The sequence below is a fragment of the Mchenga conophoros genome, linkage group LG13 (assembly GCF_057382185.1).
Source record: "Mchenga conophoros isolate Kocher_MC1m ecotype Shallow Benthic linkage group LG13, M_conophoros_male_GT1.1, whole genome shotgun sequence".
Lineage (NCBI taxonomy): Eukaryota > Metazoa > Chordata > Actinopteri > Cichliformes > Cichlidae > Mchenga > Mchenga conophoros.
Window position 1 is genome coordinate 14,237,041 of NC_140538.1, and position 16,304 is coordinate 14,253,344.

General features: G+C 39.7%; 2 protein-coding genes across 2 annotated transcripts; one reads left to right on the forward strand and one right to left on the reverse strand.

Annotated features, from left to right (window-relative positions):
- Window positions 1-5,282: 5,282 nt before the first annotated feature.
- Window positions 5,283-10,701, forward strand: LOC146560967 (serine/threonine-protein phosphatase 2A 55 kDa regulatory subunit B delta isoform). Its single transcript, XM_085296614.1, has 10 exons — window positions 5,283-5,466; window positions 5,664-5,738; window positions 6,246-6,343; window positions 7,861-8,026; window positions 8,112-8,224; window positions 8,312-8,489; window positions 8,608-8,772; window positions 9,023-9,192; window positions 9,522-9,613; window positions 9,772-10,701. The coding sequence occupies exons 1-10, from the start codon at window positions 5,460-5,462 to the stop codon at window positions 10,049-10,051; spliced, it is 1,344 nt and encodes a 447-aa protein (XP_085152740.1). The 5' UTR covers window positions 5,283-5,459; the 3' UTR covers window positions 10,052-10,701.
- An 804-nt stretch (window positions 10,702-11,505) lies between these two features.
- Window positions 11,506-15,131, reverse strand: bnip3 (BCL2 interacting protein 3). The gene is made up of 6 exons (XM_085296616.1): window positions 14,934-15,131; window positions 14,362-14,533; window positions 14,165-14,225; window positions 13,790-13,896; window positions 13,447-13,596; window positions 11,506-12,022 (listed from the first exon to the last, which is right to left on the reverse strand). The coding sequence occupies exons 1-6, from the start codon at window positions 14,974-14,976 to the stop codon at window positions 11,986-11,988; spliced, it is 570 nt and encodes a 189-aa protein (XP_085152742.1). The 5' UTR covers window positions 14,977-15,131; the 3' UTR covers window positions 11,506-11,985.
- Between the last annotated feature and the right edge of the window lie 1,173 nt (window positions 15,132-16,304).

Sequence of the window (16,304 nt, forward strand, 5' to 3'; positions counted from 1 at the left end):
GAAACAGTATCATCACAGAGATCATAAAATGGTGTCGTGAGTAGTCTTTTGTCCAGGACCATAGGAGAGTTCTGTTGCTAAAGGGAAGGACAAAAGCAGAAGGCGCCACGGGTATAAGGTTCCCCTGAGCAACAATACTGAAAGTTTCAACTTGCAGCACATGGGTGTAACTTTAACTGGAATACTGTGGATCAAAGACTCACAAACAAAGTGGGTGGAAATGCTGAAGGAGTGTCTGTGCTCAAGTGAAGGACAGGTTCACTAGAGAGAAAGCGGGAGCGACAATTTCTGAAACACAGACCAGGCAATCAAGGCTAATTACTGAGCCCGTGTTTTGTGAACTCAAAGGGCAGCATGATTCAATTAACAAAACCGATGTGTATTATAATTCTGAAAAGCAAAATTACCTCTGTCGACAACACGCTTATCAGATATAAAACAAAAGCAAATTCAAATTAAACTGAACAGTTTTAAATGTGTTGCTGCTTCGTGCGCTTTAATAAGGAAGAGTGCACACAGTCGATTTTGTATTGCATCTCAAACATTCATTCCGCACTCTTGTCTTCACCTGTCAGCTTTTAGAGAGTGGGAGAATTATTCAGTTCTGCTTCTTTAAATAAAAAACACAGCCTTGAAATTTGTGAGGCTTAAGGCAATTCATCAGGTTAGATCAGTACAATGTGGATGTGTAACCTTTACACTGCACTGGAACCTGCACATACAAGTGTTATGAAAGGTCCCCGTGGCACTCTGCTCTTCTGACATGGATTTGAAGACTTGCCACTTTATTAGCTGCTAAGCCCCCACTACTTGTTCTATATAGTGGAGGCCTATGTTATGAGCTGGGATCTCATTGTCTAGCGTTATTAGAGGTAGAGTCTGCAGCGCTCTCTTGTCTCCCCTCGAGAGTAGCCTGACTATTTGAAAGGAAGCTACAAGTGCAATTTAACCCATCTTATTTACAATACGATCTCTTACAAGGACATCATCGCAGCAAGGATTCACATATAATACATCTCTACAATGTGCTTCTTTCCTGTTTTGATTGTTTCAGGAGAGTTGTTTGACGCTCAATTGAGCCCTAAGAAGAAAAAAAATCTCTGAATGTGTCAAGTTAGAGCAGACACAAACTTTAGTCAACAACACTAGTCCGGTTTTGTATTTTTCAAAAATACTTCACATAAGATTTATGCACAACAACAAGTGTTTTCTGCTTAAAGGTCAAAAGAGTTAATAAATAAAAAAGAGTGGGTATGGGGTTCTTAATGATAGCATTAACATCGTGTCTGGGAAAACAAGCTGTTTGTGATCATCACTTTTGTCACCAACGCACACGCACACACACCCCCTCCAAAATGGAAATGATCTGTTGGCACTGAATAATAAGTGCCATAGTGCCATCTAGTGCACAAATTTGCACACTGAAGAATGACAGTCCCTGTATGTAAAACATACACTACATACTGCAGCGTACATGCAAAGGTACAGGGCTTAAGGGCTACTTGTGATTATGATAAAGGATGGTGTACTGTTTTCACTGATCGCTTGTGTGCTTCAGTGTGAGTTTCAGCTACACTAAATGACCACACTGAAAATTTCCACTCATAGGGGAAATAAACAAGGAGACAAAGGTTTGTCTTAGAAGCCAGGTCTTTGACAACCCGCGGCTGTGGCAAGCCGCAAGGATAATCTCCTTCAGACAATGAGACGATGTTGAAGGCTGTGCATGCAAATTATACTCTGCCATCTAAATTACAAAGACATACACAGACCTCAAGTCATCAGGCCACATATCTCACTCATCTGGCCTCCTGGCTGTTAGGTTGCCAGAGGATACTATAGAGACAACAGAACAGAAATAATAAGAAAAAACACATGAGCCAAAACAAGAGTCTTGAATAATTGATTGTGTTTGTCTTTTGCTGTTTGTGTGTGAGAGTGTGTGTTTGAGTGAGAGCGAGAGTGTGTGTGTGTTAGGACTCAGGGTCTGGACAGAGCTTATGCCCCTGAGCAGAGCAGACACATCCACTGGCCAATGGTTTGTGTTAAAAACTGTCTGATTGACCAAATGTGGGGGAAGGGTATGTTTGTGCGTGCCGGGCAAAAATGAATGTGCATGGGTATTTATGTTCATGACTGTGTGTGTAAATTCAAAGAGAAATAGGTGAGGATAGTAGCTGCGATGTGTGTGATTTTTGGCAAACTAAACCTGGGCATGATTAGCTCATGTTGAAATCAGCGCTGGTTTTGTATTCAGTAACATGGGAATAAGATGAAGTAAAGATTTCCAGGATAACAAACGCTTTTTGTTAAACGGGCCAGGAATAGGTGTGTTGTAAGATGTTAAAAAGTCAATATACCTTCATTTTGTCTGTGCTGGTAATGAGCCATATTTTCTGGGGAAAATGGCTGCTTCTCCGGAGGCACCATGTCTACTGAATGTGGCCCTGATCCTGGATAAAACAGAAGGCTCACCAATCAATCTCTCCAGGTTGCCCACAGCCAGAGAAAGCAGCTGCACCACATGTTTGCCTTGCGCGATAGCGACAAGTTAACATACGGGCAGCACAGTAACCATCCACAAGCAGCCTCTAGCTGTCTTATAATGAATTCCCACAGGGATGGGGAACTATCAGAGTCAGTGGTGTTACTGGAGGCTCGGAATAAAGTCAACACCTCTCCTTATACCTGATGAAGCTACGGCACGGCAGCACACTCACACACATAGTCACAGCCACAACGCTCGACTCGTACAAACGTGAACATTTCGAATGCACACAACGATTAAGCTGTACAGTTTATTAAATCATAAATTAGGCTGCATTCGGGCATTACATGTTCACGCAATGATGGTGAACAGAAACTGCTTGCTTTTAATAATGCAGTCTTATCGGGACAGCAGTTTTGTTTAATTCAATGTATAACACGTTATAAAGAGACATTTTAAATTAACGAAAAATCGCCATTCAGCATTTTCTTTAATTTTTTAAAAGCCCTATTTTTCATTCTGATTTGGACATCAGTGTGGCGTCTACACCCAAACACCTACTGCTTTCAAATCATGATGTGTTTGTACTGTATTCACAAAGTAATGACTGACACAGTGGTCCACTTAGTCAAACATTTAAGCAATCAAAGTACAAAACACAACAAACCCATTTGGTGCACAGGGCTCGACACGTAGAAGTCAAGGGTGTTTTAAAAGGTTTAAGCGGTTGTTAAAATAATGATGGTTTTATGAAACACTGGTGGACCATCTTTTGTTAATTTAAAGCTAAATGCCCTCACATCTACTAACTGCAAATGAGATCAATACACAAGCTGGTGCTGTAGAGTTTCTCTGGTAAACTGACATTAGTCAACTGCATTTCAGACAGCACTTTCAGAAAATGCATAAATTACACCCATTATGTATTCATATGTATGAATAATGTTAAACTGAGTGAGCAAGAAAAGTGCAATGCAGTCCTTGTAGATAGATAGATAGATAGATAGATAGATAGATAGATAGATAGATAGATAGATAGATAGATAGATAGATAGATAGATAGATAGATAGATAGATAGATAGATAGATAGATAGATAGATAGATAGATAGATAGATAGATAGATAGATAGATAGATAGATAGATAGATAGATAGATAGATAGATAGATCAAAGTATTTCCTCTGGTAGCGTTCCAGAAACTTTCAGAATCAATGCCAAGGAGTACTGCAGTTGTTCTGGTGGCAGGTGTTGACCCAACACCTTATAAGAACATTTAATTTTATGCTATATCTGTATAAATATCTCTACAGACAAATATATAGATATGTCTGTACCTGTATAGATAGTTAAATATAGATATATAGGTGTACTGAGAAAGAGAGTGAGGGAGTGAGAGAGTCTTCCTAACCTCCAGGCCTCTGCTCTGCTTCTTCCCGTGGGACTCTGCGTGAGTGATGAGACGATGTGTAGCTTGGGAGAAGGTTTTGGTGGGATTTGGCCCAGGTCTTCGAGGGTACATCGTTTTTATTCTCTTGCCACCTCCTGGACAATGTGCAGCTGCAAAAACCAAATATAAACTATGGGGAAAATACATATATATATATATATATAATCAAACTTCAAGTCAGTGCAAGTGATGAGTTGGCTTCAAAAACACACGCTATGATAGCTGAATAAAAACAAGCTTTAGACTATGCTTTTTCATATCTGCTTATTGGCATTTATCCACTGAACTGTGTATATATATCACCATATGTATTTAATTAAAAAAAAAATACATCATCTACGGCAGTTTTTTCTGTATGCACTACATCACACTGCAGACAATCTATTTAAAAAATAAATACACAGCATATTTTTTTGTTGGTTCTGTGTAAAATACCTAAAACATTATTTTGTAGCTTGAAAAAATCACACTGAGTATTTGAAATAATATCAAATTAACCTAATATACTTTGAACCATTATCTAAGTTACCTTTGTTTGGTCATAGAAAACTGAAATTGCATGTGCAGAATTACCAGTTTTAGCCAATAAAACTAATTTTAAAAGCTCACTTACATTGTTGTGAAATTCTCTCATAGATTTAAATTCTGGATTCTTTGAGTGGCAGGCTTCTTTCTAATAACACTGGCTTGCATTTGTTTTCACTGGACTTGTCAGACTCTTTTTACCTTTATCTTCGTGAAGAAATATAACAATAGAAAAGGATACAGACTAAAATAAAGACTGAAAACTATATAGTGGATGCGAAGTAAACTGAATTTTCTCAGTTTTGCCGCTAGATGTCACCGATTGACCATCCAATACAGGCTGAGGTGCTACATGTTGTCACTATAATTCAAAGTGACGCTTTACTCAAAATCACACTTTGCATGTAAAATATGAAAAATTAAAAAAAAAATTTAAATGTCAAAAAACGTTTAACATGCAAACAAAATGTGTTTAACTCTTATTCATGGGCTGCTATGCAAATCATTTTAATTAAACATATTTGCTCTGTGGATATATGCCTGAAAAAAATGTAGATTTTCTTAGTTGTTTTTGCATGTGTAGCTGTTTATTTCAGTCACAGTGAAAATAACCAGGCGGGGATGTGTAAATTGTATTTGTCCTGCTTATTAGTGGGCAGCTAAATAGAATTTAAACTCCTCAATAACCATATATGTAAAACATGCAATTCATCGAAACAAAGCTGGGTGGATATAAAATCCAGTGAAAATGCACATTTACTGATATGATGCTCAGGAGGATGGATGGAGTCAGGATGTGGCATGTGTGCATGACGTCATTTCTCCATGTACTGTGCGCCATTTTGGAAGAAAAAAAATCACGGATAATTTCCGTGGTCTTGACAGATCTGGACCCGAGTCTTCACACTGATTGTGGATGCTATCTATCTCCCCGAGCGCGCCGCACTGGTTGATAAGGCATTGGAAGCTGTGTACAACAAGAGCTGCTAAATGAAGCAATGGCGGGTAAGCTACTTTTTAAAGGAAGGGAAAAGGATCCACCTCACTTGGTGTGTGTGATGGCCTGAATCTGCAACTTGGCTAACCAGCGTTAGCGCTGGCAAGCTAAGTTGCTAGTTGTCAAACTGTGTCACTGTCAGGTCATTATTACCGCCCGATGAAGGGCGAGCCGGAATCACACTAACCCTGGTTTCTTTTTGCAGGAGTTGCAGGAGGAAATGATTTTCAGTGGTGTTTCTCTCAAGTAAAAGGAGCGATAGATGAAGATGTTGCGGAAGGTATGTGGCTAACGTTAGCTCGGCGGCTAGGCTACAGTGGTGGGCAGCTAGCTAGGTGGTCTGATGATGGTTCTCTGTGGGATTCACTTGAGGTGCACGAGAGCTGACGGCGGATGGACGCGCGTGCTTTTTTGCAAGACTGCTCTCGTGATTAGTGTAGACCTGTTTGTGGATCAGTTGCACAAACGCCCTTTCCTTGTAGATTGCTGTGTGTCGCTAGCTCGCTATGAGCTAGCTGGTGGCTAAACTATTAAAGGGGGAGCGACCGTGCCCGTGACGTCAATGTGCTGCGTCCATAAATTGTCGAGTGACATCATGCTTGTTTTCATTCATACCTTAATGGGTCTACGTGATATTATGTGGTTATCGGTATTTTACATTTTCTATAAGAACAGTGGGACCAGACTTAGCCTGCAGCCCATCACAGTAGCATTCTAGCTGCCATCCCAACTACAGTGCGGAAGCTGAGCTGTGAGGTCTGATTCACACCGATTTGTGTCTTTTCAGCTGACATAATCTCAACAGTTGAGTTCAACTATTCTGGAGAGCTACTGGCAACTGGAGACAAGGGAGGCAGAGTAGTGATATTTCAGCATGAACAAGAGGTAAGGATCACACAGCAGTAACACCATTCCAGAAGTGAAGCTGTTGTTGTATATAGATATTAAATATTCTCTGAGCAGTATTTGCATATTAATGATCATAAAACTGACCTTACAGCGGATTGTTAGTCAGTGGCACCAGTTTAGATCATCATGCAAATGTAGTGTTTGTAAGGTTGGGGAAACCTGCACTCAGCTAAGACTGAGGAAGTCATTTGGATGAATGCCTCCCACTGAAAACGCAACATCCAAATGAGCAGAATGAGCTCTCTGGGATACACTACATCTAAAAGACCAAGTTTATTGTATCCATTTCAACAATACAATTTCTATGAATTTGTCTTGTTATGCTCACATTTACCATAAGATGCATTCATCATCGTACAGCACAGAACAATGTAATGTGGAATAAAACTACATGTAAGAACTGAAGGCTGCATGCATATTTTAGGAAGTAAACAGTTGGCAGAAACACTGGCTAGGAACAAAGTGTGAGTGGTATTCAAACTGGATATTATATTTATTTTGGTTTTAAGGTTAAATATTAAGGTACTAGACTATCATGGGAAGGTGTTATCTTAGTTTTTCTCAGTTTAATCATATATTTATTCAATTCAATAAAATTGAATTGATTTTATTGATCCTGAAGGTTGACCCCGAAGGAAATTGGGTTAAGGCTGACGACCTTTGCCAGCGCCGTCTTACCCTTCTGACCATACATACATTACACAAACATCACATGGGGAAGATAGGCCAGAGAGGTATAACAATGGAAAATGCACAACACAAGGAAAGATAAGGAGAAAAAAATAACTCCCCCCAGACTGAGCTCCAACAGGGAGATCAGTTTGAGAACAGAAAAAAACACCTCTGCACATAGCACATGAAAAAACTCTTAATACACCAAAGAAACACATGACAAGCAACAGGGGTGGGTAAAGGGTGAGAGACAGCCAATGTAGACAGTACATCCAGGCCTGCAGCATAAGCGCTGGTCTCCTTGATCCACCGTCAGCATCGGAGGGGGGATGAGTGTACATTTATGGAAAATATGGTAAAGTTACAATGAAAATGTGCTATTAAACATTGTTTAGGGCATTTCAAAAAGCACAATGCCATGATCATAGTGTTTTACATCAGTACTCCATAATGGAACTGTTGTGAAAAATCTACATGTGGCTCCACAGTGTAGTAGTTTATACATGTACTTGGTCTATGGGTTTTTGGGGTTGTCTCAGGAAGACCAACTAATGTCTACTATGCAGAATCAAATATAAGGAGTTACCCACTTGTAAATAACTGAGTGGCCGAAAATGTATTTTTTGTTTATTTATTTTGCTTGTTGTTGATTGTGCTATTTTCTGTAATGAGCTTTCTTTTACATATTTATGCAAAAATATGAACAGGTAATGATGAAATCTTGTTTGTTTTTGGTTTTTTGCTGTTGTTTTGGGGATTTTTTTAATGCCAGAAACAATACCATGATTACAGTGTTGTTTTTGTTGCCTTTTCCCCCTCAGTCTAAGAATCGTCCACACCTGCGTGGGGAGTACAACGTCTATAGCACTTTTCAGAGTCACGAGCCAGAATTTGATTATTTGAAAAGTTTAGAAATCGAGGAAAAAATTAATAAAATAAGATGGCTACCACAACAAAATGCTGCTCACTTTCTACTTTCAACAAACGGTAAGAGCTTTTTTTCTGTTTTTCTTATTTGTTGATAATGAAGCGCTATGTTCCCTCTCCTAAAGCCTTTCCTTTTTCCCCCCAGATAAAACTATCAAATTGTGGAAAATTAGTGAAAGAGATAAACGAGCAGAAGGTTACAATCTGAAAGACGAAGACGGACGACTCAGAGACCCCTTTAGAATCACCTCTTTACGGGTGTGTTTAGCCGTCCCTCAGACCTGCCTCATTCTGAGCATGACTCTATGTGATAACTTTTCTAAAATTGATTGTTGTACATTTCAGGTACCAGTACTGATGCCAATGGATCTCATGGTAGAAGCAAGCCCACGGAGGATCTTTGCAAATGCGCACACCTATCACATTAATTCCATTTCTGTAAATAGTGATCATGAAACTTACCTCTCTGCAGATGACCTAAGAATAAATCTATGGCACTTGGAAATCACAGACAGAAGTTTTAGTATCCTTTTTTTTATATATATATCAGAAAGCTGATTTTTAGATGTGTCTTAAAGTTTTAATAGCATTGCATCAATGTAAAATATAAGACTGCTAGCTCCTTAACAGTGTGCTAACAGATATTGTAGACATCAAGCCCGCCAACATGGAGGAACTGACAGAAGTAATCACAGCTGCTGAGTGCCATCCACATCAATGCAATGTATTTGTGTACAGCAGTAGCAAAGGAACCATCCGCCTGTGTGACATGCGAGCGGCAGCGCTCTGTGATAGGCACTCAAAGTGTAAGTACTTCTACCGTATTGTAGTGAAGCCATCGGTCTGTCTGGAAAATAGAGAATTCGAAAGTGCAGCGATTTCTGAAATTAACCTTAGTCTGACAATTTGTCTAGGTTTTTTTTGTTTTTTCAAAGATGCATCTGTTACCTGTTAATCTAATTTCTTTGTCGTGATCTGTAATTCAATTAAGAGCTAATAAGATTTATACAAGAATTTGAGGATTTCCCCCTTTGCCCTTTCCCTTTATTTTCTAAGTCTTTGAGGAACCAGAGGATCCCAGCAGCCGATCCTTTTTTTCTGAGATCATCTCCTCCATCTCAGACGTGAAGTTCAGTCACAGCGGACGCTATATGATGACACGTGACTACCTCTCCGTCAAAGTTTGGGACCTCAACATGGAGAACAGGCCAGTGGAGACGTATCAGGTGCTTAAACATGCTTTTCTGGGGATTCAATTTTAAATCACATTAACACTTGTGATCTTTTCTGGGACTTGGTTTTTATTTTTTTTTAAAGTCAACTTTGATTAAGGCTTGAAATAGTGCTTTTTCAGATATACGTCAGAATTTTACTCAGACTTCCTAAAGTCAGTAATAACCAAATAGGGATATGGTCTATCAAGAAATGACAGGCAAACTCCTAATGGAGGCTGATAGGTACCGGTTAGCCTCGCAACATGGATTAAATATGCAGAAGGCTATGTTTTATGTAAGATAAAGATTTGAACAGTTCCCTTTACATTGTTTCATTTCAGGTCCATGAATATCTTCGCAGTAAGCTTTGCTCTTTGTATGAAAACGACTGCATCTTTGACAAGTTTGAGTGCTGCTGGAATGGCAGTGACAGGTATGTATCCTTCCTGCTGCAAAGAACAAGCATTTCACTCACTACTGTTTTTATAAATGTTGTTCCCGGCTTATAAGTTATATCAATCGGTGGTCAAACTTTTGGTGTTACTGCAACAAATTCAAACATTGAGTTTATTTTTTTACTCTCTTCGGCAGTGCCATCATGACAGGCTCCTACAACAACTTCTTTCGAATGTTTGACCGGAACACCCGGCGGGACATCACACTGGAGGCATCCCGAGAGAGCAGCAAACCACGGGCCACACTTAAACCACGTAAAGTGTCCACCGGTGGCAAGAGGAAGAAGGACGAGATCAGCGTGGACAGCCTGGACTTCAACAAGAAGATCCTCCACACTGCCTGGCACCCCAAAGATAACGTGATAGCTGTGGCAGCCACCAACAACTTGTACATTTTCCAGGACAAAATCAACTAGAAGATTTGGGGCTCCAGAGGATAGGGCTTTTACCGTACCTGTGTAGTTAAGCCTACTACTTGTCTATCTGTATAAGAAGAAACAGCCTTGTTGTCCTCCTGGTGAAGAATTTGAAAGCACGTGTCTACTTTTTTTGCCACAGGAGGTTGATCCATAGGCCTGTTTTATTTTGAGTCTGAGCTTAGGTTGTTTTTGCCTTTGGCACCAGGGCAATCGACATGCCCCCCTGACCCAGAAAGCCCAGTTCGGGTCTAATTGACAGAACGGCACTCCCTAGAGGTCAAACTCTTGAACGTTGGTGTTTGTGTTGACATTTTAAGCCTTCATTTCACAATTTAATGACAGAACTCTTGGAAGTACTTAAAAATGACGTCTTGTCAAGGTTGTATCATCAATTCAAAGTTTTTGGGCCCTCTGAAGCACGGATGAATGGCCAATAAGCCTAACTGTAACATTCCCCCATTGGTCATGTATTCAGGCCACACAACTGGTGGAAAAGGCCATGAATTTGGAAAAGTGGACATGTTTCTCCCCCCAAACCCCACCCCCTTCTCTTATTTTACCCCAGTCAATACGGTGACATAATTTCACTGACTGTATCTACTCAAGTACACCTTGTCATCCACATAATAAAAGAAACTAAATCTACAGACGTGTTTTTAAATTTAGAAGTATGTATTAAAACATGTTTATTGCTTTGCATGTTTTTATGTTGTAGAGAGGTGGAAAAATCTCCAGTCACACCACTGTCTATTGAGCAGATCTCAAGAAAACCTTGTTAAGGAAATACCATTCGGGGCTACCAGTTTGAGAACCACTGTTGGAGACAACCTATAACGTGTTTGTGTCAAGAGATTCAAGTTCTAGTTTTTGCTCATGTTTAGGATGCAGGCTGGAAACTACACTGCACAAGATGGGGTCCAGGACAAAGGGAATCTGCAGCCTTAATACCTACTTCTATCAGTGACAGCTACAAGTTATGTCCCCCAATGTTTTACAAACCTCATGTGCATTATTTGTAAATCCTATTTTATAGTTATGTCCTCATATACTGCTGCTACACGTGGCTGTCTATGAAAACACCGAGGAGGAAATTGCACACCATACAGTTTGTGATAGTGCCTCCGGATCATGAGATAAGTAGGACATTAAGACAGGCCTCATACATGTGCCCTTACTCATTTATTAGGGATGTCACCCAAATTTGAACTGCATATTGCAAATGTGGATCTTATCTCTGTAGTTGTGAACGCAGAAATGAAGGTTGACTACACAAAATATACTGATGAATTAAAACAAACACATAATGCATTGTCTTTGTCCATTGATTCCTAACATGGTGGCAATGTATTCACTTGTTTATTATTTTGACCAAAGTTCAATAAAATTTTAATTGTGTTCATCTGCTGTTCGCCTGCTCTGCATCATTGTGAATTAAATCAACTGTAACACAGTTAAGGTCATGCATACGTTTCACACTTTTAATGTTTTTTGATGATGAACATGTGCCATTTCTATGCTGTTTGTTCTTTTTTGAAAATCACAATTTATCATTGCACAACTAAGCAATCAGTAACGAGTGCCATCAACTAATCTAAAGATTCCCCAAAACAAATAAAACAGTCAAGTTAAATTTCTTTGAGCCATCTGCCTCTAAAAAACTGCTTGCATTATTTATTTATTTATTTATTTATTTTAAAAAGTGATTTGAGTTCAATCAAAAGAAAACGCCACTGCTGTGTTCAGAGCTTTACACCCAAAAAACAGCAATAACTGATCCCTCAACTCTCCACACTGCTGTGGGAAATGTGGAACACTGAATTCAACAGGACCACGTCACATGGCTACTATATTTCCTTTGATCATTAGAAGGTCCCGTTTTCATGCCAAGATGGTTGCATGACGTTGATGTGGTAGTGCCAAGCGCCACGATCCTATTTAGGATGTGTTAGGCGCCTTCCAATATATATCCTACCAGGAAAGAAGAAAACAGAGAAATTAAGATGCTGCTTTAAAACATAAACACAACTAGATGTATCTACTGAAATAGTTTTTTAACCGGGTAAAATGCAAACTCAATGACCACCAAATTAGGTACAACTTTTCAGCCAATGGCAGCAACTCAAAGCATTAACCCTCTGGGCTACCTGGAGCCATTTTTCATCCACAGCGTTTTTTAATTTCAAGCCATTTTCACTGTGTTGAATAGAATATAGCCAAACTTTCCAAACATTTATTTATTTTTTTACTTTAGAATTGCAGTCTGAGTTCATCAGATTAGCTTAAGGCATGCAGACATGGTCCAGATGACCTGCTGAATTTCAAATCGAGCAACAGAATGGAGAAGGTGACTCAAAGGAATTTGAACGTGGCATGGCTATTGGTGCCAGATAGGCTGATCTAAATGTTTCATATTCTGCTGATCAAGTAGGATTTTCCAACACAGCCATCTCTAGGGTTTACAGAAAACGGCCTGAAAAAGAGAAACTTGAACAGCAGTTCTCTGGTTGAATATGCCTTATTGATGCCAGAGGAGTATGGCCAAACTGCCTCAAGCTGATGGCGAGGCAACAGTAACTCAAATAGCAACTCATTACAAGCAAGGTATGCAGAAGCGCTGCTTCTCCAGCTAATTTGCATTTGCTCATCAAAACTGGACATTAAAATGAAATTGGAAAAACATTTGTTATAAAACAGAATTTGCTATAAACAACATGAAAGATCCACCCTGTAGTTTTCAGGCTGGTGGTGGTGGCAGTGTGATGGCATGGTGGATATTTTCTTGGCACACTTTGGGCCCCTTCATACCAGCGAAGCATCACTGATATGGACCAAAATCTCTGAAGAACATTTCCACCAATTTGTTTAAGGTGTAACTAATGAGGTGGCCAGTGAGTTTATGTGGTCGTTTTTTAAATATAAAAGTCCAAAATAAGATGTGTTGAAATAATGCTCTATAGAATAATAACCACAGGCTCCTAAATAAAGACAATTATATTCTCTGTCATTCTGAAGTTGATATACTTCAGGGAGTATCTTACCTAAACCTATTAAATGTCAGACACTGAACAGGACTGCTGTTTATCCAGTCAGGCATTGTTCTAAACATCATTATGTTTGTTTTATTTTTACATATATTTCAGTGTTTTGTTGTGAGGACACTGTCGTTTTTCTACCCTGCAAATCCTGCAAATGTTAAGAGATTATTGATTGGTCATTATTTAATTTACAAATACCATTTTTAAGTGCATGTAAAATCATCCCAATATTTATGTGAAAATAGAAAACATCAGGTCTAGTGGGTCAACAGTTTCTGCAGCAACTCAAGAGGTTCCCGTACAGTGTTTTTAGTTTTTGCATACTGCCTGAGTTAAAGATTAAATGATGCTGCTTACCCTAAGCCAACAGCGAGTATGTGGGAAATGATAAATGATGGAAGGAAAAGCTTCAGAAAGTCAGAAGAGAGAAAGCCTCCCTTCTTCATGACGCTGCTTTTCCTGATGCTGAGAGAGGTTGAGCGCTTAGGGTGCTTCAGCAGGAACTCCCTACAGAGCGACACATTAATTTTTCATTGTTCTGAATACATTAAAATCAAGTGAGTGCCAGTTTAATGTCACACCAGCACCTTTGCTCACACAGACATCATTCCAAATTCTATGAATCACAATTACAAATCATGGCATGTAATAATTATAGTTGGGGTAAAAGATTATCTCTAATTGTGAAATGACTACTTACTTTGGTGGACTGTTCTCAGGTCGGCTAGACCAGTCCCAGATCCAGTCAGCATTTTTCTTCATCAGGTTCTCAACTTCCCGTATTCTCTCTTGGAAATCTTCATCTGACTAAAAGGGGGGAAAAAATAATTTAAAATAATAATAATAATAAAATTATGTCACAATACATTTAGCTTTAACAAGGTTATGAATAATGCATAAACATAAAACTATATATAAAGAAAACAGATTGTTTTCAACTTGTCTAAGCAGGAAAAGCCCGACTCAGCTGTTAAGTAAGGACCTCTTCAAGTGGAACGACCTTAATAATTAAGAATACTTTCCCTTGCCTGCTATAACATGTCCAAATTTCTGCTGTGAGAAAGGCTTAATGTACCTGTGAGCTATTCCCCTCTGAGCCTTTCCACAGAAGAAGCGGGGTCTGTGCTCTGCGTGGGCTGTTGTGAAGAAGAACAAGAAGGAGAAGGAGAAGAAAACACATAAGGGAAACTCAGCTCACGACTTCTTCATATTACTCAACAAACAGAGGAAAAACATGAACTGCTCTTCCCCCTTCTGCCCACCCCCACCAACCTGTTGCACTGAGAGCTTCCTCTGGAGCTGCTCCTGCCTGATTCGTGCTGTGCTTCTAGCAACATTTTCTCCATGTCAGCTGCCAGGCTGGATGAGGGAATTTGCTCCTGGCTTCCTTGTTGACTGGCACTTTGGGAGCCATTCCCACTGAAATGCAGCTCAACCCAGGAACCTTAAATCAAATGCAAAGTCTTTAAACATGAATCCTGGTTATCCAGTACTACATCACAGGCCAATCTCGGCTAGGATAGGAATGCAGTCTCTGCGCATAGAGGAACAATAAACAAATGAGGACTGTTTTTAGCTTGAAGGCATTTTCATCGTGGCAACACTGCAGATTAGCCTTAATAACTAACTAGAACCATGGCCTACCCTGTATAGCTGTGTCTACACGTCTTATAGGTATATAAATCAATGTGGAGTTGAGATTCAATCTCGCTATTTAGCCAAACACCCCTATCGACTGGCTTTTCACGTGGTCAGGCTAGGTGACGTTTTTAGTCGTGGTGTTTAACTATCGTCTACCGCTAACAACAACACTGGCAAATATATATTTGACGTAAATACTTCACCTTGCAGACTTTCGTCAGAGGAAGCGTCCACCGGTAGTGACATTGCAGCGGTATAATGCAGTCTCCGCAGATTTAAAGGCCTATATATCAGCGAAATGGTGGCGAAATGCCTGCAAGCAGCTGGAGCTCCAACTACCACAATAACAATGACGCAACATTGTGTTTATCTAAAATGTGATTGGCTTGGAAAGGAGAGCACGCGCGCCATGCTCTCCCTGCGTGTTGCTCATGCGCGTTCACGCCCGCATACAAGGACACGATTTATGACCCACCACGATAAACACGTATCCGAGTTATTTGTGAAAATGTTATGCAAGCAGCGCTACAGAGAAAATGTGCTTATGTCAGCTGACTGTGTCTCACATTTTTGGTTTAACCTTCACTGCAGCAGTTATACACATCTGTCTGCAGAGGGCAGTCATAACTAGGATGACCAGATCCCCCCCCCCATCCCACAGCTTCAGACAATGTCCCACATTTTGACTTGTTCTGCAGGATATGCACTTTTCTAAAGTCTGGCTTTTACCCTTTGTATATGAAGTGAAGGCTTTTTTATTATAGTCAGAAGAAGGTCATCTGGTATAATGCCATACTCAAAAGGGAAAATTACAAGTCACCAAAAAGTCACATGCTTTGCAGAAGGTGTTTCTACACCAATCTGCATTTTATAATTAGTCTACGGCTTTCTTCTATAGGATGCCTTTTGTTTTGTCTCCCTTCCCTCACCCTCTACTGCTCGTGGCAGATGACTCCCCCTCCCTCAGCCGGTTCCTGCCAAATGGGAGTTTTTCCTTCCCACTGTCGCTAACCTGCTCGTAGGAGGTTGTCAGATTCTAACTTGAAAGTTACACAACTTCATAGTGTAAAACTCATAATCAATGATCTTTACTCTTGCATGACTATGTGTCAGTTCCATAGTCTAGCAACCTAATTAAATTAATGCTTACTCGTTTGTACAGTTTTTCTTTCAACCAAGAACTGAATAACAACATGCTGTTTGGGAACAGCTAGACATATATTATACTGTATTGTTCACAATTTCTTCAACCGGCTAGTCCAAATCTGTAATCTCAAATTTGGGACTTGCAAATACAATTATGTTTGTGGACATGGAAATTAGTTTGGCTCATTATTCTTCCTAAATTGCATTACTGTGGGGGCTTATTATTATGGGTAGTGTACTGCTTCCTCGCAGGCAAAGGTTTACACAGTTTACCACATCATTTTAAAACACGGATAAAATACTTTGTTAAAAAATGTTACCAAACAGTTGATATCTTATGAGAAATGAAGTTTGCAAAAGCATGCAGTGAGTGGTGCTTCAGTTTGTGGTGCTCGTGATGTTCCACCTTTTATCTTTTTAACATTGAG

Coding starts and splice junctions, on each gene's coding strand:
- bnip3 (XM_085296616.1), bottom strand. CDS start 14,976: ATGTCACTACCGGTGGACGCTTCCTCTGACGAAAGTCTGCAAG. Junction 14,226..14,361: donor GGAAGCTCTCAGTGCAACAG/GTTGGTGGGGGT, acceptor TCTTCACAACAG/CCCACGCAGAGCACAGACCC. Junction 13,597..13,789: donor CCTGAGAACAGTCCACCAAA/GTAAGTAGTCAT, acceptor GTCGCTCTGTAG/GGAGTTCCTGCTGAAGCACC.
- LOC146560967 (XM_085296614.1), top strand. Junction 6,344..7,860: donor TATTTCAGCATGAACAAGAG/GTAAGGATCACA, acceptor TTTCCCCCTCAG/TCTAAGAATCGTCCACACCT. Junction 9,193..9,521: donor GGCCAGTGGAGACGTATCAG/GTGCTTAAACAT, acceptor GTTTCATTTCAG/GTCCATGAATATCTTCGCAG.